Raw genomic sequence first — 23982 nt, forward strand, 5'->3', positions numbered from 1 at the left:
GCTGATACCCCATATGTGGGGGTAAACCACTGTTTGGGCGCATGGGAGAGCTCGGAAGGGAAGGAGCGCCATTTGACTTTCCACTGCAAAATTGACAGGAATTGAGATGGGACGCCATGTTGCGTTTGGAGAGCCACTGATGTGCCTAAACATTGAAACCCCCCACAAGTGACACCATTTTGGAAAGAAGACCCCCTAAGGAACTTATCTAGATGTGTGGTGAGCACTTTGACCCACCAAGTGCTTCACAGAAGTTTATAATGCAGGACCGTAAAAATAAAAAATCATATTTTTTCACAAAAATGATCTTTTCGCCCCAAAATTTTTTATTTTCCCAAGGGTAAGAGAAGAAATTGGACCACAAAAGTTGTTGTGCAATTTGTCCTGAGTACGCTGATACCCCATATGTGGGGGTAAACCACTGTTTGGGCGCATGGGAGAGCTTGGAAGGGAAGGAGCGCCGTTTGACTTTTCACTGCAAAATTGACAGGAATTGAGATGGGACGCCATGTTGCGTTTGGAGAGCCACTGATGTGCCTAAACATTGAAACCCCCCACAAGTGATACCATTTTGGAAAGTAGACCCCCTAAGGAACTTATCTAGAGGTGTGTTGAGCACTTTGACCCACCAAGTGCTTCACAGAAGTTTATAATGCAGAGCCGTAAAAATAAAACAAAAATTTTTTCCCACAAAAATTATATTTTAGCCCCCAGTTTTGTATTTTCCCGAGGGTAACAGGAGAAATTGGACCCCAAAAGTTGTTGTCCAATTTGTCCTGAGTACGCTGATACCCCATATGTGGGGGGGAACCACCGTTTGGGCGCATGGGAGGGCTCGGAAGGGATGGAGCGCCATTTGGAATGCAGACTTAGATGGAATGGTCTGCAGGCGTCACATTGTGTTTGCAGAGCCCCTAATGTACCTAAAGAGTAAAACCCCCCACAAGTGACGCCATTTTGGAAAGTAGACCCCCTAAGCAACTCATCTAGATGTGTTGTGAGAGATTTGAACCCCCAAGTGTTTCACTACAGTTTTTAACGCAGAGCCGTGCAAATAAAAAATATTTTTTTTCCCACAAAAATTATATTTTAGCCCCCAGTTTTGTATTTTTCCAAGGGTAACAGGAGAAATTAGACCCTAAATATTGTTGTCCAATTTGTCCTGAGTACGCTGATACCTGATATCTGGGGGGGAACCACCGTTTGAGCGCATGGCAGAGCTCGGAAGGGAAGGAGCATCATTTGCAATGCAGACTTAGGGTACCGTCACACAGTGCAATTTTGATCGCTACAACGGCACGATTCGTGACGTTCCAGCGATGCATTTACGATATCGTTGTGTCTGACACGCTACTGCGATCCGGATCCCCGCTGAGAATCGTACGTCGTAGCAGATCGTTTGAAACTTTCTTTCGTCGTCTAGTGTCCCGCTGTGGTGGCATGATTGCATTGTGTGACACAGGTTGTATACGATATGCGCACAGTAACCAACGGCTTCTACATCGCAAATACGTCATGAAATTATCGCTCCAGCGCCGTGTATTGCAACGTGTGACCGCAGTCTACGACGCTGGAGCGATACTTATACGACGCTGCAACGTCACGAATCGTGCCGTCGTAGCGATGAAAATGGCACTGTGTGACGGTACCCTTAGATGGATTGGTCTGCAGGCGTCACATTGCGTTTGCAGAGCCCCTAATGTACCTAAACAGTAGAAACCCCCCACAAGTGACCCAATATTGGAAACTAGACGCCCCAAGGAACTTATCTAGTTGTGTTGTGAGAACTTTGAACCCCCAAGTGTTTCACTACAGTTTATAACGCAGAGCCGTGAAAATAAAAAAATAAAAAATTTCCCCCAAAAATTATGTTTTAGCCCCCAGTTTTGTATTTTCCCAATGGTAACAGGAGAAATTGGACCCCAAAAGTTGTTGTCCAATTTGTCCTGAGTACGCTGATACCCCATATGTGGGGGGGAACCACCGTTTGGGCGTATGGGAGGGCTCGGAAGGGAAGGAGCGCCATTTGGAATGAAGACTTAGATGGAATGGTCTGCAGGCATCACATTGCATTTGCAGAGCCCCTAATGTACCTCAGCAGTAGAACCCCCCACAAGTGACACCATTTTGGAAAGTAGACCCCCTAAGGAACTCATCTAGATGTGTTGTGAGAGCTTTGAACCCCCAAGTGTTTCACTACAGTTTATAATGCAGAGCCATGCAAATAAAAAATATTTTTTTTTTCCACAAAAATTATTTTTTAGCCCCTAGTTTTGTATTTTCCCAAGGGTAACAGGAGAAATTGGACCCCAAAAGTTGTTCTCCAATGTGTTCTGAGTACGCTGATACCCCATATGTTGGGGTAAACCCCTGTTTGGGCGCACGGGAGAGCTTGGAAGGGAAGGAGCACTGTTTTACTTTTTCAACGCAGAATTGGCTGGAATTGAAATCGGACGCCATGTCACATTTGGAGAGCCCCTGATGTGCCTAAACAGTGGAAACCCCCCAATTATAACTGAAACCCTAATCCACACACACCCCTAACCCTAATCCCAACGGTAACCCTAACCACACCTCTAACCCAGACACACCCCTAACCCTAATCCCAACCCTATTCCCAACCGTAAATGTAATCCAAACCCTAACCCTAACTTTAGCCCCAACCCTAAATGTAGCCTTAACCCTAGCCCCAACCCTAGCCCCAACCATAACCCTAACCCTAGCCCTAACCCTAACCCTAGCCCTAACCCTAACCCTAGCCCTAACCCTAATGTGAAAATGGAAATAAATACATTTTTTAAATTTTTTTAATTTTTCCCTAACTAAGGCTACGTTCACATTAGCGTTCTGCGCCGCAGCGTCGGGCGCCGCAGCGTCGCCGTATGCGTCATGCGCCCCTATATTTAACATGGGGGCGCATGGACATGCGTTGCACTTGCATTTTGCGACGCATGCGTCACTGCGGCGCACGCGTCATGGCGCAGAGGACGCAGCAAGTTGCATTTTTTGTGCGTCCAAAATCAAGCAAAAAAAGGACGCATGCGTCGCAAAACGCAGCGTTGTGCATGCGTTGTTCCTGCGTTGTGCGTTGCGTCGCCGACGCTGCGGCGCACAACGCAAATGTGAACGTAGCCTAAGCGGGTGATGAAGGGGGGTTTGATTTACTTTTATAGCGGGTTATTTAGCGGATTTTTATGATTGGCAGCCGTCACACACTGAAAGACGCTTTTTATTGCAAAAAATATTTTTTGCGTTACCACATTTTGAGAGCTATAATTTTTCCATATTTGAGTCCACAGAGTCATGTGAGGTCTTGTTTTTTGTGGGACGAGTTGACGTTTTTATTGGTAACATGTTCGGGCACGGGAGATTTTTTGATCGCTTTTTATTCCGATTTTTGTGAGGCAGAATGACCAAAAACCAGCTATTCATTAATTTCTTTTGGGGGAGGCGCTTATACCATTCCACGTTTGGTAAAATTGATAAAGCAGTTTTATTCTTCGGGTCAGTACGATTACAGCGATACCTCATTTATATCATTTTTTTATGTTTTGGCGCTTTTATACGATAAAAGCTATTTTATAGAATAATAATTATTTTGGCATCGCTTTATTCTGAGGACTATAACTTTTTTATTTTTTTGCTGATGATGGTGTATGGCGGCTTGTTTTTTGCGGGACAAGATGACGTTTTCAGTGGTACCATGGTAATTTATATCCGTCTTTTTGATCGCGTGTTATTCTACTTTTTGTTTGGTGGTATGAGAATAAAGCGTTGTTTTTTTGCCTCGTTTTTTTTTTTTTTTTACGGTGTTCACTGAAGGGGTTAACTAGTTATGTAGTTTTATAGGTGGGGTCATTACGGACGCGGCGATACTAAATATGTGTACTTTTATTGTTTGATTTTTTTTTTATTTAGATAATTTTTTTACACATGTGGACATTTTTTTTTTACTTTTTTACTTTGTCCCAGGGGGGACATCACAGATCGATGATCTGATAGTGTGCACAGCACTCTATCAGATCACCGATCTCACTGACAGGGCTGCAGGCTTACTAAGCGTCTGCACTGAGCAGGCACTCGGTAAGCCACCTCCCTCCCTGCAGGACCCGGATGCCGCGGCCATCTTGGATCCGGGACCTGCAGCGAGGAAGGAGGTAGGAGACCCTCGGAGCAACGCGATCACATCGCGTTGCTCCGGGGGTCTCAGGGAAGCACGCAGGGAGCCCCCTCCCTGCGCGATGCTTCCCTATACCGCCGGTACACCGCGATCATGTTTGATCGCGGTGTGCCGGGGGTTAATGTGCCTGGGGCGGTCCGTGACCGCTCCTGGCACATAGTGCCGGATGTCAGCTGCGATAGGCAGCTGACACCCGGCCGCGATCGGCCGCGCTCCCCCCGTGAGCGCGGCCGATCGTGCTGGACGTACTATTCCGTCCTTGGGAAGTAGGGCCCACCCCACATGGACGGAATAGTACGTCCAATGACAGAAAGGGGTTAAGCTACGAGTGAAACATACGTTGGAGTGGGAGGTGGCAGGATCAGTATACCGACCATGAGCACTGGTTAGTATATATAGTGCCTTTTTTTTTTTGGGTGGAGGAGGCTTTCTGAGGAAATGTGCCACTTATTTGCAATTATAGGCAACAAAGTATTATGTGGTCTTTGGAAATAGAACTGTGAAGTAGTCTTTTAAAGACACATGTTAATAGATTAAAGGGCCATATGTTTATCCTCTCCCCTTTTCAGTTATTGATGAAAAATTTTCCAAGTAACCAGTGCTGTGGATTTATAAAATGTTGAGACTTGTTGTACCAAAAAATCTTATATACTGACCTGCCCCTCTTGTTTTTATATATTTTTTCTTTTTTTTGTGTACTGTTCCTGTTGGTGTTTAAATAAAAGATTTAATGGATTGGATTTTAATATATTATTGGAGTGAGAATTTCTTCAAGTAGTTTCTTTTTTTCTTTTGGACATATACAATGTTACATAGTCTGTGAATGTTTCCGTGATCTGAAAACCTACTAAAATGCTTTTAAAAATTTTGTAGGATTCCGTTTCTCAGACATACAGTGTTACATGGTTTGTGAACATTTCTGTGATCTCCAAAACTAAGCCTTGAAGCATTTTTCTGGATAGAATTTGATTATAATTAGTGTTGAGCATTCCGATACCGCAAGTATCGGGTATCGGCCGATACTTGCGGTATCGGAATTCCGATACCGGGATTCCGATACTTGCCGCGTATCGGATACCGGAATCGGAAGTTCCCAGATTCAAAATTCCGAAATTCAGCCAATGAGAATGATTTCAAGTGTGGGCACATCCTGTTTAGCATGGAGGGCATGAAACTACTGGCAAGGCTGTGATTGGCTGCTGAAATGATGTCATGATGCAGTTTAAAAGTCGCTGGCGCCATTTTGCGATCACTCTGCTGTGAATTCAGTTAGTGACAGGACGCTGTTTGCTGACTGAGGGACAGTTTAGAGATAGCGATTTGCTTCTTTGTGCTTTCCAAAGGCTAATTTAGCAACCGCTGTGCTCACCTACTATTCACCTTGCTTTTGCCTTGTAGCGCTGTTTTCACAGCGATCTGCAAGGTCTGTGTGTGTGTGTGTGTGAGTGCAGCCCACTCTCTAGTCTGAGTGCAGCCACATAGGCCATCCATAGCTGGTTGTATTCAGTTCAGGGAGGGTGGTTCATTGCCTCATACTGTTCTTTTTTTTTTTTTTTTCAAGTAGTGTAGTCTGCTGCTAATTTATTCAAAAAAATCCTATTAGTGTCTTTCCACCCGTCTCCAGCTAATTTGTGGAAAAACACTACATAGGATAAAGTAGAGGAGGGTTTTTGGGCCTTGCAGCGCCGTTTACGGCTGTCTGCACGGTCTCCGTGTGACTGCAGCTCGCCCTGTAGTCTGTGAGCAGCCGTAGCCTGGTTGTCTCCAGCTCAGGGTTGTTCACTGCGTCATACCGCCAAATCAATTTTAATTTTTTTTCAAGTTGTGTAGTCTGCTGCTAATTAATTTAAAAAAATCCTATTAGTGTCTTTCCACCCGTCTCCAGCTAATTTGTGGAAAAACACTACATAGGATAAAGTAGAGGAGGGTTTTTGGGCCTTGCAGCGCCGTTTACGGCTGTCTGCACGGTCTCCGTGTGACTGCAGCTCGCCCTGTAGTCTGTGAGCAGCCGTAGCCTGGTTGTCTCCAGCTCAGGGTTGTTCACTGCGTCATACCGCCAAATCAATTTTAATTTTTTTTCAAGTAGTGTAGTCTGCTGCTAATTAATTTAAAAAAATCCTATTAGTGTCTTTCCACCCGTCTCCAGCTAATTTGTGGAAAAACACTACATAGGATAAAGTAGAGGAGGGTTTTTGGGCCTTGCAGCGCCGTTTACGGCTGTCTGCACGGTCTCCGTGTGACTGCAGCTCGCCCTGTAGTCTGTGAGCAGCCGTAGCCTGGTTGTCTCCAGCTCAGGGTTGTTCACTGCGTCATACCGCCAAATCAATTTTAATTTTTTTTCAAGTAGTGTAGTCTGCTGCTAATTAATTTGAAAAAATCCTATTAGTGTCTTTCCACCCGTCTCCAGCTAATTTGTGGAAAAACACTACATAGGATAAAGTAGAGGAGGGTTTTTGGGCCTTGCAGCGCCGTTTACGTCTGTCTGCACGGTCTCTGTGTGACTGCAGCTCTATCTGTTGTCAGTTCAGCCCCCAAAAAAGAAATAAATAATAAAGTTCACCAAACACACCAGTTACACCACTTTACATTTCTGTAGGCCACATTAGCTCATATTAAAGTCTAGTCCACACTTTAGAAAATTAGTGTTTCTTATACCTGTTAGGAGGAGTTGCTCAGGAATAAGCACACAAATCCGTTAGTACTTTTCTGCTTATCTTTATCAGTCAACCAAGATGAAGAAGGCAGTGAGTAAGGCACGTGGGCGTGGGCGTGGGCGCGGAGCAGGGAGGGGACGTGGGGATTCTGTGCCTGCTGCGGGCACCGGTGACTCATCAGCACCCACTTTCACCAGGCAACAGTCGTTCATGCGCAGCTTTGTGTCAGAGCGCCGTACACCGCTGCTGCGTCAAGACCAAATTGAAGCTGTTGTCGGATGGATGGCAGCTAATGCATCAACATCCATTAGTGCCACATCCTCTCAGACACAGAGCACTGGAGAGCAGCCATCTGTCTCTTCACCACCTGCCAAATTGCCCAGGCAGACAGAGAGCCCAGGACAGGAGCCCTCTCTACTTCTGTTCTCTGAATCTCTTGGCTTGGAAACAGGGGGCCAGCCAAGCAGCATTGGAGAAATGGAAGAAGAGGCAGGGTGCAGTGATGCCCAACAGCTTTTTCTGTCTTCCTCTGAAGAGGCGGGTGGGCCAGTGGCTCCGGTTACCACATCGCAGGCCGCATCAGCTGATGATGACACTCAGGTGCCACTTACTGGTGCGTGCTCTGCTGCTGAGACTACCCAGGAGGAGCAGTTGGGGGCAGAGGGTAGTGTAGATGATGAGGTCCTCGACCCATCTTGGCGTGAGGGACAGGAAGGTGGTGGGAGCAGCTCTGAGGAAGAGATTCCCCGTACGGCCCAAAGAGGGAGAGGGAGGGGGAAGACTGCGGATCCTGCAGCCTCCGCTTTGGCACCCGTTAGGAGCATGTCTCTTCCAAAAGCCAAAAAGGGCGCTCCCAAGACTTGCAGTGCCTGGTCCTTTTTTGACACAGTTGCAGATGACATTTGCTATGTCAGATGCATTGTGTGTCATCAAAAAGTCAAAAGAGGGAAAAATGTCAGCAACCTCAATACCTCCAACATGTGGAAACATGTGCGCAACAGGCACCCGGCGGAGTTAGAAAAACACACTGAAGAGGTAGGCCAACCAACAGCGGCAGCTACCACCTCTTCAGCTCGTGTTGCCTCTTCCTCTAGCTCACACGCAGCTGGTTCGGCTTCCTCCCAGGATCGCCGTGGAAGAACCTCTGGCCCTGTTGTCCAGAGACCCGCTGTAATTCCACCCGCAGCACCACTTTCCCAGTCATCCACACACTCCCAGCCCAGTCTACAGCCATCGGTAGTACAGGCATGGGAGAAAAGGCGGCCTTTCTCGTCAAACCACCCACGAGCACAGGCTCTGACTGCAGGCATTGCCAAACTGCTGTCACTGGAAATGCTGTCATTCAGGCTGGTGGAGACTGACAGCTTCCGTGACTTGATGTCATTGGCAGTCCCACAGTACAATGTGCCCAGCCGCTTTTACTTCAGCAGGCAAGCCGTCCCTGCCCTGCACAAGCATGTGGAGGGACACATAAAACACGCGCTTCTGAACGCCGTCAGTAGCAAGGTCCACCTCACCACCGATGCGTGGACCAGTCAACATGGACAGGGGCGATACCTTTCCCTCACTGCCCATTGGGTTAATGTCGTTGAGCCAGGTACAGACCGTGCGAGTGGCGCAGGACGTGTCCTGCCCACTCCAAGGATTGCAGGAATCCATTCTGTACGCATTGACTCCTCCTCTTACACCAGTTCCTCAGAATCATCGCTGCAGGAGCCGTCACAGTCCACCTCCACATGGACCCGTGATGAACGTGTACCTGTTACGACCGACATGAGCACAGCCGTGGCCAAACGTCAACAGGCCGTGTTGAAATTAATTTTTTTGGGGAATCGTAGCCACACAGCGCAGGAGCTCTGGAATGCCATCAAGCAGGAGAGCGATGTGTGGTTTGTGCCAGCGAATCTCCAGCCAGGCATGGTAGTGTGTGATAATGGCCGAAATCTGGTGGCAGCTCTGGGCCTCGGCAACCTCACTCACATCCCATGTCTGGCACATGTGCTCAATTTGGTCGTGCAGAGCTTTTTGAGGGACTATCCGGATCTTGATGCACTGCTGCACAAGGTCCGCCTAGAGTGTGCTCACTTGCGGCGTTCCAGCATGGCAAAAGCGCACATTGCGGCTCTGCAGCGCCGACACCGCCTGCCGGAACATCGCATCATATGTGACCTACCTACCAGGTGGAATTCCACGTTACATATGTTGGAGCGGTTGTGTGAGCAGCAGCAAGCTGTAATGGAGTACCAGCTGCTTCAGGCGCAAAAAAGTCGCAGTCAGCGCCGTACAGACTTCACAACCACAGAGTGGGCCACTATGAATGACGTCTGCCAGGTTTTGCGTCCCTTTGATTATTCCACGTGGATGGCGAGTGCAGATGATGCACTAGTCAGCATGACTGTCCCCCTTATCTGCCTGCTTGAAAAATCACTGCAAGCGCTAAGGGATGATGTTGTGGAAGAGGTGGAGGATGAGGATTCACCATTTCCATCATCTTCTGGACAGTCAGCGCCACGTGGTTCCTCACAAACGCGTAGGCAGGGGACAGTTTGTGAGGAGGATGGGGAGGAGTCAATGGAGGAGGAAGACGTCCGTCCAGAGGAGGGAGTTACCGAATTGTCCAGTACTCAGTGTGTACAGCGAGGGTGGGGTGATGACGAGCAGGCAGAGATCACGCCTCCAGCAGGGGACAGCGTTTCTTGGGCAGTTGGCAGTCTGCAGCACATGGTGGATTACATGCTGCAGTGCCTGAGAAACGACCGCCGCATCGCCCACATTCTCAACATGTCTGATTATTGGGTGTTCACCCTCCTCGATCCTCGCTACCGGGACAACGTAGAAAGCCTCATCACACCGTTGAACCGGGAGCGAAAAATGCGGGAGTACCAAGACACACTGGTCAATTCCATCATCTTCTCCATTCCAACTGAGAGAAGTGCTGCTAGTGCATTACAAAGCAGCTCAGTGCGTCCAGGCAGTGGAGGAGGCTCTGCACAAAGAGGGAGCAGAAGCAGTGCCTCTGCCCAAGGCAAGACCAGTATGGCCCAACTGTGGCACAGTTTTCTGTGCCCCCCACAAAAGTCTACACCATCACAGACGGCTCCAGTCAGCAGGAGGCAACGGTTCCGTCAGATGGTGACAGACTACATGTCTTGCCCTCTTGCTGTACTCCCAGACGGCTCTTCCCCTTTCAAGTTTTGGGTCTCAAAGCTGGATACATGGCCAGAGCTAAGCCAGTATGCATTGGAGGTGCTGTCTTGCCCTGCGGCCAGTGTATTATCGGAACGTGTCTTTAGTGCTGCAGGTGGTGTACTAACTGACCGTCGCATGCGACTATCCTCCGATAACGTTGACCGGCTTACTTTCCTGAAAATGAACAAGGCCTGGATCTCGCAGGAATTTGCCACTCCTCCTCCTGATTAAATAATTAGGTCACTGTATACGTTATCCAGGTCTCCTGTTGTGTTCATCTTTCTACCACCTGAACTTAAATTCCTGTGCTCCAACACCGCCAGTTGAGGCTCAGAAGTGCCGTCTGCACAGTCAAAACATACGACCCAGTGTTATTGGGTTTCAGTAACGTCAGCTGATCCACAGCTGTGTAGCCGGCAATGTGTCATGCGACCGCCACGCTGACACAACAACTGAAATGTAAGGGAATCTGTCCCCCCCCCCCAAGGCGTTTGTTACTGAAAGAGCCACCTTGTGCAGCAGTAATGCTGCACAAGGAAAAGGTAGCTATTTTTGTTTAGCTCCTTGCACACGCAGAACTTAACACTTATAAAATGTGTCCACTGATACCGTAAAACCGTCCCGGAGGTGGGACTTTCCTTCGTAATGTGACGCAGCACAGCCGTCATTCCTACCCCCACGGCGCCGCGCACCGGCTCCTCAGCGTTGTTTTATTCCGTCCCGGAGCCTGCGCTGTTATGTTATCCCATGGCCAGGCACACTTAGCGCTGCCCGTCTTCTGGCATCATTTGGTGTCAGGATGGCTGCGCCTGTGCGGCCGCGCTGGCAGAGAGCCCGCCTCGCAGTGTCTTCTGATTTAATCCCACTGGGGGCCTGGGATCCATGGACATGCGCAGTGCATATCTGAACCTCCACCTCTCACTCATTTCCCTATGGCTTCTTCAGACTGTTCGGTGTCAGCTGGTCCCTAATAGCATGCCACGGCCGTGACACCGCACAGTCTTAAGAAGCCGTAGGGAGGGGAGTGAGAGGCGAGGATATGCACTGCGCATGTCCATGGATCCCAGGCCCCCAGTGGGATTAAATCAGAAGACACTGCGAGGCGGGCTCTCTGCCAGCGCGGCCGCACAGGCGCAGCCATCCTGACACCAAATGATGCCAGAAGACGGGCAGCGCTAAGTGTGCCTGGCCACGGGATAACATAACAGCGCAGGCTCCGGGACGGAATAAAACAACGCTGAGGAGCCGGTGCGCGGCGCCGGGGGGGTAGGAATGACGGCTGTGCTGCGTCACATTACGAAGGAAAGTCCCACCTCCGGGACGGTTTTACGGTTGCAGGGGACACATTTTATAAGTGTTTAGTTCTGTGTTTGCAAGGAGCATGATGAAAAGAGCCACCTTTTCCTTTTGCATCTTTTGTGCTGCACAAGCTGGCTCTTTCAGCTACAAACGCCTTGGGGGGGGGTTAAAGGTTCCCTTTCGACTTTCTCAGGCTTCGGCCTACATTGTGTTCCTCTGCTTTTCCACCTGTCCCTGGGCTCCAACACCGCCAGTTGCCGTCCAGAAGTGCTGTACGCACAGTCAACAGTCCCTCCTCTGTTATTGGGGTTCAGTAACGTCAGCTGTTCCCCTGCTGTGTGTGTGGCAATCCCTCCTACCTCCTCCAACCTCCTCCTCCTCCACCTGCCCCTGGGCTCCAACACCGCCAGTTGCCGTCCAGAAGTGCTGTACGCACAGTCAACAGTCCCTCCTCTGTTATTGGGGTTCAGTAACGTCAGCTGTTCCCCTGCTGTGTGTGTGGCAATCCCTCCTACCTCCTCCAACCTCCTCCTCCTCCACCTGCCCCTGGGCTCCAACACCGCCAGTTGCCGTCCAGAAGTGCTGTACGCACAGTCAACAGTCCCTCCTCTGTTATTGGGGTTCAGTAACGTCAGCTGTTCCCCTGCTGTGTGTGTGGCAATCCCTCCTACCTCCTCCAACCTCCTCCTCCTCCACCTGTCCCTGGGCTCCAACACCGCCAGTTGCCGTCCAGAAGTGCTGTACGCACAGTCAACAGTCCCTCCTCTGTTATTGGGGTTCAGTAACGTCAGCTGTTCCCCTGCTGTGTGTGTGGCAATCCCTCCTACCTCCTCCAACCTCCTCCTCCTCCACCTGTCCCTGGGCTCCAACACCGCCAGTTGCCGTCCAGAAGTGCTGTACGCACAGTCAACAGTCCCTCCTCTGTTATTGGGGTTCAGTAACGTCAGCTGTTCCCCTGCTGTGTGTGTGGCAATCCCTCCTACCTCCTCCAACCTCCTCCTCCTCCACCTGCCCCTGGGCTCCAACACCGCCAGTTGCCGTCCAGAAGTGCTTTACGCACAGTCAACAGTCCCTCCTCTGTTATTGGGGTTCAGTAACGTCAGCTGTTCCCCTGCTGTGTGTGTGGCAATCCCTCCTACCTCCTCCAACCTCCTCCTCCTCCACCTGCCCCTGGGCTCCAACACCGCCAGTTGCCGTCCAGAAGTGCTGTACGCACAGTCAACAGTCCCTCCTCTGTTATTGGGGTTCAGTAACGTCAGCTGTTCCCCTGCTGTGTGTGTGGCAATCCCTCCTACCTCCTCCAACCTCCTCCTCCTCCACCTGTCCCTGGGCTCCAACACCGCCAGTTGCCGTCCAGAAGTGCTGTACGCACAGTCAACAGTCCCTCCTCTGTTATTGGGGTTCAGTAACGTCAGCTGTTCCCCTGCTGTGTGTGTGGCAATCCCTCCTACCTCCTCCAACCTCCTCCTCCTCCACCTGCCCCTGGGCTCCAACACCGCCAGTTGCCGTCCAGAAGTGCTGTACGCACAGTCAACAGTCCCTCCTCTGTTATTGGGGTTCAGTAACGTCAGCTGTTCCCCTGCTGTGTGTGTGGCAATCCCTCCTACCTCCTCCAACCTCCTCCTCCTCCACCTGTCCCTGGGCTCCAACACCGCCAGTTGCCGTCCAGAAGTGCTGTACGCACAGTCAACAGTCCCTCCTCTGTTATTGGGGTTCAGTAACGTCAGCTGTTCCCCTGCTGTGTGTGTGGCAATCCCTCCTACCTCCTCCAACCTCCTCCTCCTCCACCTGCCCCTGGGCTCCAACACCACCAGTTGCCGTCCAGAAGTGCTGTACGCACAGAGCCAAACACCTCGCCAATGTGTTAGTGGGGTTCAGCACCGCCAGCTGTTCCCCTGCTGTGTATACGGCAACGTGTACTGCGACCGCCACGCAGGCACAACAAGTTAAATTTAAGGGAACCTGTCCCCCCCCCCCAGGCGTTTGTTACTGAAGGAGCCACCTTGTGCAGCAGTAATGATGCAAAGGGAAAAAGTGCCTCTTTTCGTGGTGCTCCTTGCAGATGCTGAACCTAACACTTATGAAATGTGTCCCCTCACAGCGTTCAACCGTCCGGTAGGTGGAACTTTCCTTTGTCATGTGACGCAGCACAGCCGTCATTTTTACCCCCTTGTCGCCGTGCGCCGCCTCCTCAGCGTTGTTTGAATCTGTCCCGGAGCCTGCGCTGTTAGGTTACCCCTTGGCCATGCACACATTTTGCGCTGCCCGTCTTCTGACATCATTTGCTGTCAGGCTGGCTGCGCCTGTGCGGGTGCGCTGTCCGAGATTCAGCCTCGCGGTGTCGTCTAATGTAATCCCACCGCGGGCCTGGGATCCGTGTCCATGCGCAGTGCATATCCTCGCCTCTCACTCCCCTCCCTACGGCTTCTAAAGACTGTTCGGTGTCAGCTGATCCCTAATAGCATGCCACGGCCGTGACACCGCACAGTCTTAAGAAGCCGTAGGGAGGGGAGTGAGAGGCGAGGATATGCACTGCGCATGGACACGGATCCCAGGCCCGCGGTGGGATTACATTAGACGACACCGCGAGGCTGAATCTCGGACAGCGCACCCGCACAGGCGCAGCCAGCCTGACAGCAAATGATGTCAGAAGACGGGCAGCGCAAAATGTGTGCATGGCCAAGGGGTAACCTAACAGCGCAAGCTCCGGGACAGATTCAAACAATGCTGAGGAGGCGGCGCACGGCGACAAGGGGGTAAAAATGACGGCTGTGCTGCGTCACATGACAAAGGAAAGTTCCACCTACCGGACGGTTGAACGCTGTGAGGGGACACATTTCATAAGTGTTAGGTTCAGCATCTGCAAGGACCATAATTGAAAGAGCTAAGTTTACCTTTTCCAGCATTAGTGCTGTACACGATGGCTCTTCCAGCTACAAACGCCTGGGGGGGGGGTTAAAGGTTTCCTTTCAACTTGCTCCAGTGCAGGCTTAGGCCTTCACTCCGCTCCCCCTGCTCCTCCTGCTGACCCTGGGCTCTAACACCGCCAGTTGGGGCCCAGATGTGCTAGCTGCACAGAGAAAAACACCTCGCCAATGTGTCAGTGGGGTTCAGCACCGCCAGCTGTTCCCCTGCTGTGCAGCCGGCAACGTGTCCTGCAACAGCCACGCAGGCACAACAGACCCAAAGCTGCCGCCAGTGCAGGATTCGGCCTACACTCTGCTCCCTCTCCTCCTCCTGCTGACCCCGGGCTCCAACACCGCCAGTTGGGGCCCGGTACTGCTAGCTGCACAGAGAAAAACACCAGCCAATGTGTCAGTGGGGTTCAGCACCGCCAGCTGTTCCCCTGCTGTGCAGCCGGCATCGTGTCCTGCAAAAGCCACGCAGACACCAGAACTGAAATTGAATGGAACCTGTCCCCCCTCCCCCAGGCGTTTGTACGTTTTTAAGGCCACCTTGTACAGCGGTAATGCTGCATGTGTGCAAGGTGGCTCATAAACGTATTCTCCTCGCACATGTGGAACGGAAAACACGTCTAAAATGTGTCCTCTGTGTGACCATTTAACCGTCCCGGTGGTGTGACTTTCCTTTGTAATGACACGCTGCAACCCCCTTGGTAGCGCTGCCCATCTTCTGGCATCATTGTTTGGCTGCCTGCGCCTCTGCGGCCGCCCTGACCCACACAACGCCCCTCGGTGTCTTATTTATTGGGACTGCGAGGGTGTGTTTGATGGGCATGAGCAGTGCATCAGTTCGCCTGTCCCTCATCTCCTTCCGCCTTCTTCAGACTGTGCGGCTTCATGGCCGTGGCATGCGATAAGGGATCAGCTGACGCCACATAGTCTGAAGCAGGTGTAAGAACCCAAGCGAGAGGCGAACATATGTACTGCGCCAGGCCATGAATCCCAGCCCCGCAGTGTTTTAACTATGTCAATACACTGCGGGGCTGTGATTCATGGGCATCGCGAACCGCACCAGCCAACATTAAATGAGGTCAGAAGATGGGCAGCGCTAACAGCGCTAGGCCAGGGGATAACACGACAGCGCAGACTCCTGTACAGCAAATAACAACGCTCAGGAGGCTGCACCCAGCACCAAGGTGGGATTCTTGACATCTGTGCTGCGTCTCATTACAAAGGGAACTCGCGCCTCCAACACAGTTTGACTGTATAAAGGGCTAAATGTTATACGTGTTCCATTCAGCGTGTGCAAGGAGCCAAATTAAAAGAGCAACCTTTGACTTGTGCACCACTACTGCTGCATAAGCTGTGGCTCTTCTACTTTGTAACCCCTGAGGGGGGGTTAAAGGTTACCTTTGAAATTGGTTCGATTAGGCTTCGGCCTACACTCTGCTCCCCCTGCAGAGCCCGGGCTCCAACACCGCCAGTTGGGGCCCGGTACTGCTAGCTGCACAGAGAAAAACACCTCGCCAATGTGTCAGTGGGGTTCAGCACCGCCAGCTGTTCCCCTGCTGTGCAGCCGGCAACGTGTCCTGCAACAGCCACGCAGGCACAACAGACCCAAAGCTGCCGCCAGTGCAGGCTTCGGCCTACACTCTGCTCCCTCTCCTCCTCCTGCTGACCCCGGGCTCCAACACCGCCAGTTGGGGCCCGGTACTGCTAGCTGCACAGAGAAAAACACCAGCCAATGTGTCAGTGGGGTTCAGCACCGCCAGCTGTTCCCCTGCTGTGCAGCCGGCATCGTGTCCTGCAAAAGCCACGCAGACACCAGAACTGAAATTGAAGGGAACCTGTCCCCCCTCCCCCAGGCGTTTGTACGTTTTTAAGGCCACCTTGTACAGCGGTAATGCTGCATGTGTGCAAGGTGGCTCATAAACGTATTCTCCTCGCACATGTGGAACGGAAAACACGTCTAAAATGTGTCCTCTGTGTGACCATTTAACCGTCCCGGTGGTGTGACTTTCCTTTGTAATGACACGCTGCAACCCCCTTGGTAGCGCTGCCCGTCTTCTGGCATCATTGTTTGGCTGCCTGCGCCTCTGCGGCCGCCCTGACCCACACAACGCCCCTCGGTGTCTTATTTATTGGGACTGCGAGGGTGTGTTTGATGGGCATGAGCAGTGCATCAGTTCGCCTGTCCCTCATCTCCTTCCGCCTTCTTCAGACTGTGCGGCTTCATGGCCGTGGCATGCGATAAGGGATCAGCTGACGCCACATAGTCTGAAGCAGGTGTAAGAACCCAAGCGAGAGGCGAACATATGTACTGCGCCAGGCCATGAATCCCAGCCCCGCAGTGTTTTAACTATGTCAATACACTGCGGGGCTGTGATTCATGGGCATCGCGAACCGCACCAGCCAACATTAAATGAGGTCAGAAGATGGGCAGCGCTAACAGCGCTAGGCCAGGGGATAACACGACAGCGCAGACTCCTGTACAGCAAATAACAACGCTCAGGAGGCTGCACCCAGCACCAAGGTGGGATTCTTGACATCTGTGCTGCGTCTCATTACAAAGGGAACTCGCGCCTCCAACACAGTTTGACTGTATAAAGGGCTAAATGTTATACGTGTTCCATTCAGCGTGTGCAAGGAGCCAAATTAAAAGAGCAACCTTTGACTTGTGCACCACTACTGCTGCATAAGCTGTGGCTCTTCTACTTTGTAACCCCTGAGGGGGGGTTAAAGGTTACCTTTGAAATTGGTTCGATTAGGCTTCGGCCTACACTCTGCTCCCCCTGCAGAGCCCGGGCTCCAACACCGCCAGTTGGGGCCCGGTACTGCTAGCTGCACAGAGAAAAACACCTCGCCAATGTGTCAGTGGGGTTCAGCACCGCCAGCTGTTCCCCTGCTGTGCAGCCGGCAACGTGTCCTGCAACAGCCACGCAGGCACAACAGACCCAAAGCTGCCGCCAGTGCAGGCTTCGGCCTACACTCTGCTCCCTCTCCTCCTCCTGCTGACCCCGGGCTCCAACACCGCCAGTTGGGGCCCGGTACTGCTAGCTGCACAGAGAAAAACACCAGCCAATGTGTCAGTGGGGTTCAGCACCGCCAGCTGTTCCCCTGCTGTGCAGCCGGCATCGTGTCCTGCAAAAGCCACGCAGACACCAGAACTGAAATTGAAGGGAACCTGTCCCCCCTCCCCCAGGCGTTTGTACGTTTTTAAGGCCACCTTGTACAGCGGTAATGCTGCATGTGTGCAAGGTGGCTCATAAACGTATTCTCCTCGCACATGTGGAACGGAAAACACGTCTAAAATGTGTCCTCTGTGACCATTTAACCGTCCCGGTGGTGTGACTTTCCTTTGTAATGACACGCTGCAACCCCCTTGGTAGCGCTGCCCGTCTTCTGGCATCATTGTTTGGCTGCCTGCGCCTCTGCGGCCGCCCTGACCCACACAACGCCCCTCGGTGTCTTATTTATTGGGACTGCGAGGGTGTGTTTGATGGGCATGAGCAGTGCATCAGTTCGCCTGTCCCTCATCTCCTTCCGCCTTCTTCAGACTGTGCGGCTTCATGGCCGTGGCATGCGATAAGGGATCAGCTGACGCCACATAGTCTGAAGCAGGTGTAAGAACCCAAGCGAGAGGCGAACATATGTACTGCGCCAGGCCATGAATCCCAGCCCCGCAGTGTTTTAACTATGTCAATACACTGCGGGGCTGTGATTCATGGGCATCGCGAACCGCACCAGCCAACATTAAATGAGGTCAGAAGATGGGCAGCGCTAACAGCGCTAGGCCAGGGGATAACACGACAGCGCAGACTCCTGTACAGCAAATAACAACGCTCAGGAGGCTGCACCCAGCACCAAGGTGGGATTCTTGACATCTGTGCTGCGTCTCATTACAAAGGGAACTCGCGCCTCCAACACAGTTTGACTGTATAAAGGGCTAAATGTTATACGTGTTCCATTCAGCGTGTGCAAGGAGCCAAATTAAAAGAGCAACCTTTGACTTGTGCACCACTACTGCTGCATAAGCTGTGGCTCTTCTACTTTGTAACCCCTGAGGGGGGGTTAAAGGTTACCTTTGAAATTGGTTCGATTAGGCTTCGGCCTACACTCTGCTCCCCCTGCAGAGCCCGGGCTCCAACACCGCCAGTTGGGGCCCGGTACTGCTAGCTGCACAGAGAAAAACACCTCGCCAATGTGTCAGTGGGGTTCAGCACCGCCAGCTGTTCCCCTGCTGTGCAGCCGGCAACGTGTCCTGCAACAGCCACGCAGGCACAACAGACCCAAAGCTGCCGCCAGTGCAGGCTTCGGCCTACACTCTGCTCCCTCTCCTCCTCCTGCTGACCCCGGGCTCCAACACCGCCAGTTGGGGCCCGGTACTGCTAGCTGCACAGAGAAAAACACCAGCCAATGTGTCAGTGGGGTTCAGCACCGCCAGCTGTTCCCCTGCTGTGCAGCCGGCATCGTGTCCTGCAAAAGCCACGCAGACACCAGAACTGAAATTGAAGGGAACCTGTCCCCCCTCCCCCAGGCGTTTGTCCGTTTTTAAGGCCACCTTGTACAGCGGTAATGCTGCATGTGTGCAAGGTGGCTCATAAACGTATTCTCCTCGCACATGTGGAACGGAAAACACGTCTAAAATGTGTCCTCTGTGTGACCATTTAACCGTCCCGGTGGTGTGACTTTCCTTTGTAATGACACGCTGCAACCCCCTTGGTAGCGCTGCCCGTCTTCTGGCATCATTGTTTGGCTGCCTGCGCCTCTGCGGCCGCCCTGACCCACACAACGCCCCTCGGTGTCTTATTTATTGGGACTGCGAGGGTGTGTTTGATGGGCATGAGCAGTGCATCAGTTCGCCTGTCCCTCATCTCCTTCCGCCTTCTTCAGACTGTGCGGCTTCATGGCCGTGGCATGCGATAAGGGATCAGCTGACGCCACATAGTCTGAAGCAGGTGTAAGAACCCAAGCGAGAGGCGAACATATGTACTGCGCCAGGCCATGAATCCCAGCCCCGCAGTGTTTTAACTATGTCAATACACTGCGGGGCTGTGATTCATGGGCATCGCGAACCGCACCAGCCAACATTAAATGAGGTCAGAAGATGGGCAGCGCTAACAGCGCTAGGCCAGGGGATAACACGACAGCGCAGACTCCTGTACAGCAAATAACAACGCTCAGGAGGCTGCACCCAGCACCAAGGTGGGATTCTTGACATCTGTGCTGCGTCTCATTACAAAGGGAACTCGCGCCTCCAACACAGTTTGACTGTATAAAGGGCTAAATGTTATACGTGTTCCATTCAGCGTGTGCAAGGAGCCAAATTAAAAGAGCAACCTTTGACTTGTGCACCACTACTGCTGCATAAGCTGTGGCTCTTCTACTTTGTAACCCCTGAGGGGGGGTTAAAGGTTACCTTTGAAATTGGTTCGATTAGGCTTCGGCCTACACTCTGCTCCCCCTGCAGAGCCCGGGCTCCAACACCGCCAGTTGGGGCCCGGTACTGCTAGCTGCACAGAGAAAAACACCTCGCCAATGTGTCAGTGGGGTTCAGCACCGCCAGCTGTTCCCCTGCTGTGCAGCCGGCAACGTGTCCTGCAACAGCCACGCAGGCACAACAGACCCAAAGCTGCCGCCAGTGCAGGCTTCGGCCTACACTCTGCTCCCTCTCCTCCTCCTGCTGACCCCGGGCTCCAACACCGCCAGTTGGGGCCCGGTACTGCTAGCTGCACAGAGAAAAACACCAGCCAATGTGTCAGTGGGGTTCAGCACCGCCAGCTGTTCCCCTGCTGTGCAGCCGGCATCGTGTCCTGCAAAAGCCACGCAGACACTTGCTCTTGTACCTTCTGCTCCCCATCCTGGTTCCAGTACCGTCAGCTGGTTCCGGGCAGAGCCTTTGGCTTAGGTGCCTCCCTCTGTGTATCCGAGTTCCACCAACGTCAGGTGGTCCTTGGTAGTGCTTTCAGGCACGGGTACCTCCTGCTTAGTAACCGGGTTCCAGTAACGTCAGCTGGTCCTCGGTAGTTCCATTGGCTCTTGGACCTTCGGCTACCCATCCGGGTTCCAGCACCGTCAGCTGGTTCTCGGCACTGTCTTTTGCTCTTGTACCTTCTGCTCCCCATCCTGGTTCCAGTACCGTCAGCTGGTTCCGGGCAGAGCCTTTGGCTTAGGTGCCTCCCTCTGGGTATCCGAGTTCCACCAACGTCAGGTGGTCCTTGGTAGTGCTTTCAGGCACGGGTACCTCCTGCTTAGTAACCGGGTTCCAGTAACGTCAGCTGGTCCTCGGTAGTTCCATTGGCTCTTGGACCTTTGGGTAGCCATCCGAGTTCCAGTTCCATCAGCTGGTTCTCGGCATTTTCTCAGCCTTCTTGTACCTTCTGCTACATTTCCAAGTTCAAGAGACTAAACACGATGACCCGGAAGAACACCCCTAAGATGACGACGACACCAGAGACGACAACCACCGTGATGACGACGACCCTGGAGACGATGACCCTGAAGACCACCGTGATGACGACGACCCCGGAGACGACGACCCTGAAGACCACCCCGATGACGACGACCCGGGAGACGACGACCCTGGAGACGACGACCCTGGAGACGACGACGACCTGGAAGACCGAGAAGCAGAAGAACAAGAGGCTGCAGAACAAAGAGCAGAAGAACATTAAGCATAACACTAAATATCAGAGCAAAAAATATTATCTAAATTATAAGCAGAAGAAGACTAAGCAGTGTATGGGGGTGAGTCCGTTCCTCCTCGTGGTGCCCCTGGATAAAGCCTGATGCTGCAGGCCAAACTGAACGCGGACAAATGTAACTGTTTTGTGACAGGCAGAACGGAAGGTGTAATCTTCAAACTTTTATAGATAACAACTACAGGAATGCCTGTCACAAATAAGAATATGATGAAGAAGTAGAATATGATGAAGATAATAGTAAAATAAAAAGAATATGAACAATGTAACCCAAAAAATAATAGGTAGAAGATGAAGAAGAAGATGAATAAGGTGAAGAAGTTGATGTCAAAGAAGCTGATGATGAGGATAATGAAGAAGAAAGCGTGGGAGAAGAAAAAAAGAAGGTGAAGGGCGTTGAAGTAGTGAAACATCAATATGTGGCATAAAAAAAAAAAAAATTAACATAGTCAAATTCTTTCTAACGCCGAACGTCATCCAAAAAAAAAAAAATCCTGCTATTCTATTACATTGGGCTAAACCTCTGTGCCTTTAATGTCTCCGCCACGTCCCCCAATACATCCTACATTATTCTTAGTTGTTTTCCTTCATGTAGAATGAACCTACAAGTGTATAAAGGGTTTATTTTAATTCCGATATTTTCGTCCCATTGACTTGCATTGGGATCGGGTATCGGTATCGGATTGGATCCGATATTTTGACGGTATCGGCCGATACTTTCCGATACCGATACTTTCCGATATCGGAAAGTATCGCTCAACACTAATTATAATCCATACATTTTTGCCTTCTTTCTGTTATATTACAGTGGAGAAAACTGACAAAAACTGCTTTGATTTCTGAAGGTGACACCTGTATTTGCTTTTATTAAAAGTAAACTAGGCTTCAAGAGACCTAGCAATTACAAAATGCGTGAGATGTGCATAAAGGGATGGGGAAGTGCTGATTGTGGTGCACATAGATGCAGATGACGTGGGGCGGGTGTGACTATGCTTGTTGCTGGAGCACAAGAAACATGCCCATCCATGACACATTGGTTCCTGCCCCACCTTGCAGAGAGGTACATTACACCACTTCTAAAGCCAGAGAAGTGCAAACAGGTGGTCATTTGGATAGCAGATAATGCTTTCAGCAAGCTTGGAAGCACCACGCATTATACGACATGGTCAAGACTCCTAAGCCTAAAGTCTGGATCACCTTAATCCAAGGGCGGATATATCATTGGTGCAACCTGTGTGGCCACACAGGGGCTCAAGAAGTAAGGGTGACAATTTCTACCTACAAAGCAACTGCATTTTTGCATTTTTAGAAGCTGCAAAGGGCCCATATGTATTGCTCAGGGTGAGGATTGTTAATAACTTAATCCTCACCCTGATCCTCCTTCCTCCCACCATGTTTAGTCCCAGGACATGAGGGATCCCACACTAAGACACTCTGAGGAGCGGTTTACCACAGAGGTTCTTGCATCACACTCGCAAGTGTGACCCCGGCCTAATAGCTGCCCTCTCAGTCAGGTTGCAGCATGGGGTGAAAATATAGATGTTAATTAACATGTGGCCACATCATTGTTACTAATTTCATACAGCATTGAAGTTTGAAAAACAAAATCCCAATACCACAATAAGGATCTCTTTTCTGAAATGCATTTGTTTTTCTTCCCAATGCTATTGAGGAGCAAATAATGGAAACATAAATTAAAGGTGGCAAATCTCATTGGGCTGAAACTGTTCTTGATCTTCTGGGTACACAGTAAATTTGATCTCAGAAACTAAACAACATTTCAGGAACTCACGTATTTGGTTTCTCGGCCAGCTGATTTCATTGGAGGTCTTGGTATCTGTAAAGTAAAGGGAGTGATAAATGTTTTGTGTTACTATAATGCACATTGACAGCAAGTAGAAAATCAAATTTGTGTATAGAAAACATCAGAAAAGATCTGCCAGCGACAGTGAGCTGAGCACAAAAAGGATATGAATTTTATTGTCTCCATATTGTTTCCAAAGCTGAAAGCGCTGCAAAACATATTTTAAATTTAGTGCATTTAAATCCTTAATATAATCCATAATGAAATAAAACATAAACTTTCTGACACCAAATATATTGGTAAGGCGAGTACACAAATTACTTTTATTTATTTTAGTGGATCTATAGCAGCAAATTCACAAATAAGTCTGATTTAGAAATCAGATTGGTTAAAATTTCCCAGAAGCTTTCTGTGGATCTGCTGTAAAAATTTGCAGTGAATGTATCATTTTTTATCACATTTTTAAAGGTTGTTTGTCAGCACAGAATCACTGTTCAAACCAAGTACAGGCGCTCAGAGCAACCATGGCGTGGTCAAACATTTAAGTTCACCTTCCCACTTACTCAATATTCCCTATATCGGCACTCCCCTCTTTGATTGACAGGTCTGGATTTGTAAAACCAGAAAATGGCAGCGATAGATGGAAAGCAAGTAGATGGGTAGGTGCACTAAATTGTTTGTCCACGCAAGGATGCACCGTGCTCCTGTACTTACTATACTTAGTTCGAAGAGTTATTCTGTGCTGACAAAACTCCAATTATTCACAAAACATCATTTAATTTGGTAATTTTTTTATATTTTTTTATTTATATGCTTGTAATCAGATATTTTATATAATAAAACTAGAAACTCTTTATTATACAGGATGATATACACTGCCTCATTTTATATCAATATTAACATTTTTTGTTCCATTATAATCAACTGTTTTAACAGAGTAATGTAAAGACTGGGCTGTAATGATGCTGTAATACTAATTACATTGATAGCTTTGGCAAACAATCCACTTTGTTGTTGTTCTTTAAAGGGACTCGGTCACCTGAATTTGGCGGGCCCTGTTTACGGTCCAATGGGTGGTGTTTTCTGTTCTTTCATTTACCCCTTCCTTTCCTGCTGGCCACAATATTGTCTTGAATTTGATTAGGTTTCCTCCATAGAACACGCGTGCGCAATGCAATCTTGCCTTGCGCACGCGCAGTATGCTTTGCCCAACTGCGGGCAAAGCCGAAAAGCATTAGTGCACATGCGCCGA

The 23982-nt window shown here is 50.4% G+C and overlaps 1 protein-coding gene across 2 annotated transcripts in view; it reads right to left on the reverse strand.

Annotated features, from left to right (window-relative positions):
- The window catches only part of MLIP (muscular LMNA interacting protein), a 388135-nt gene that overhangs the window by 109943 nt on the left and 254210 nt on the right, over positions 1 to 23982 (reverse strand). For both annotated transcript variants that reach the window (XM_077290019.1, XM_077290018.1), the window contains one exon: positions 22719 to 22763. In XM_077290019.1, coding sequence (XP_077146134.1) covers positions 22719 to 22763 — 45 coding nt within the window. The remainder of the gene's footprint in view (positions 1 to 22718; positions 22764 to 23982) is intronic.

This window comes from Ranitomeya variabilis, chromosome 2, assembly GCF_051348905.1.
Source record: "Ranitomeya variabilis isolate aRanVar5 chromosome 2, aRanVar5.hap1, whole genome shotgun sequence".
Classification (NCBI taxonomy): domain Eukaryota; kingdom Metazoa; phylum Chordata; class Amphibia; order Anura; family Dendrobatidae; genus Ranitomeya; species Ranitomeya variabilis.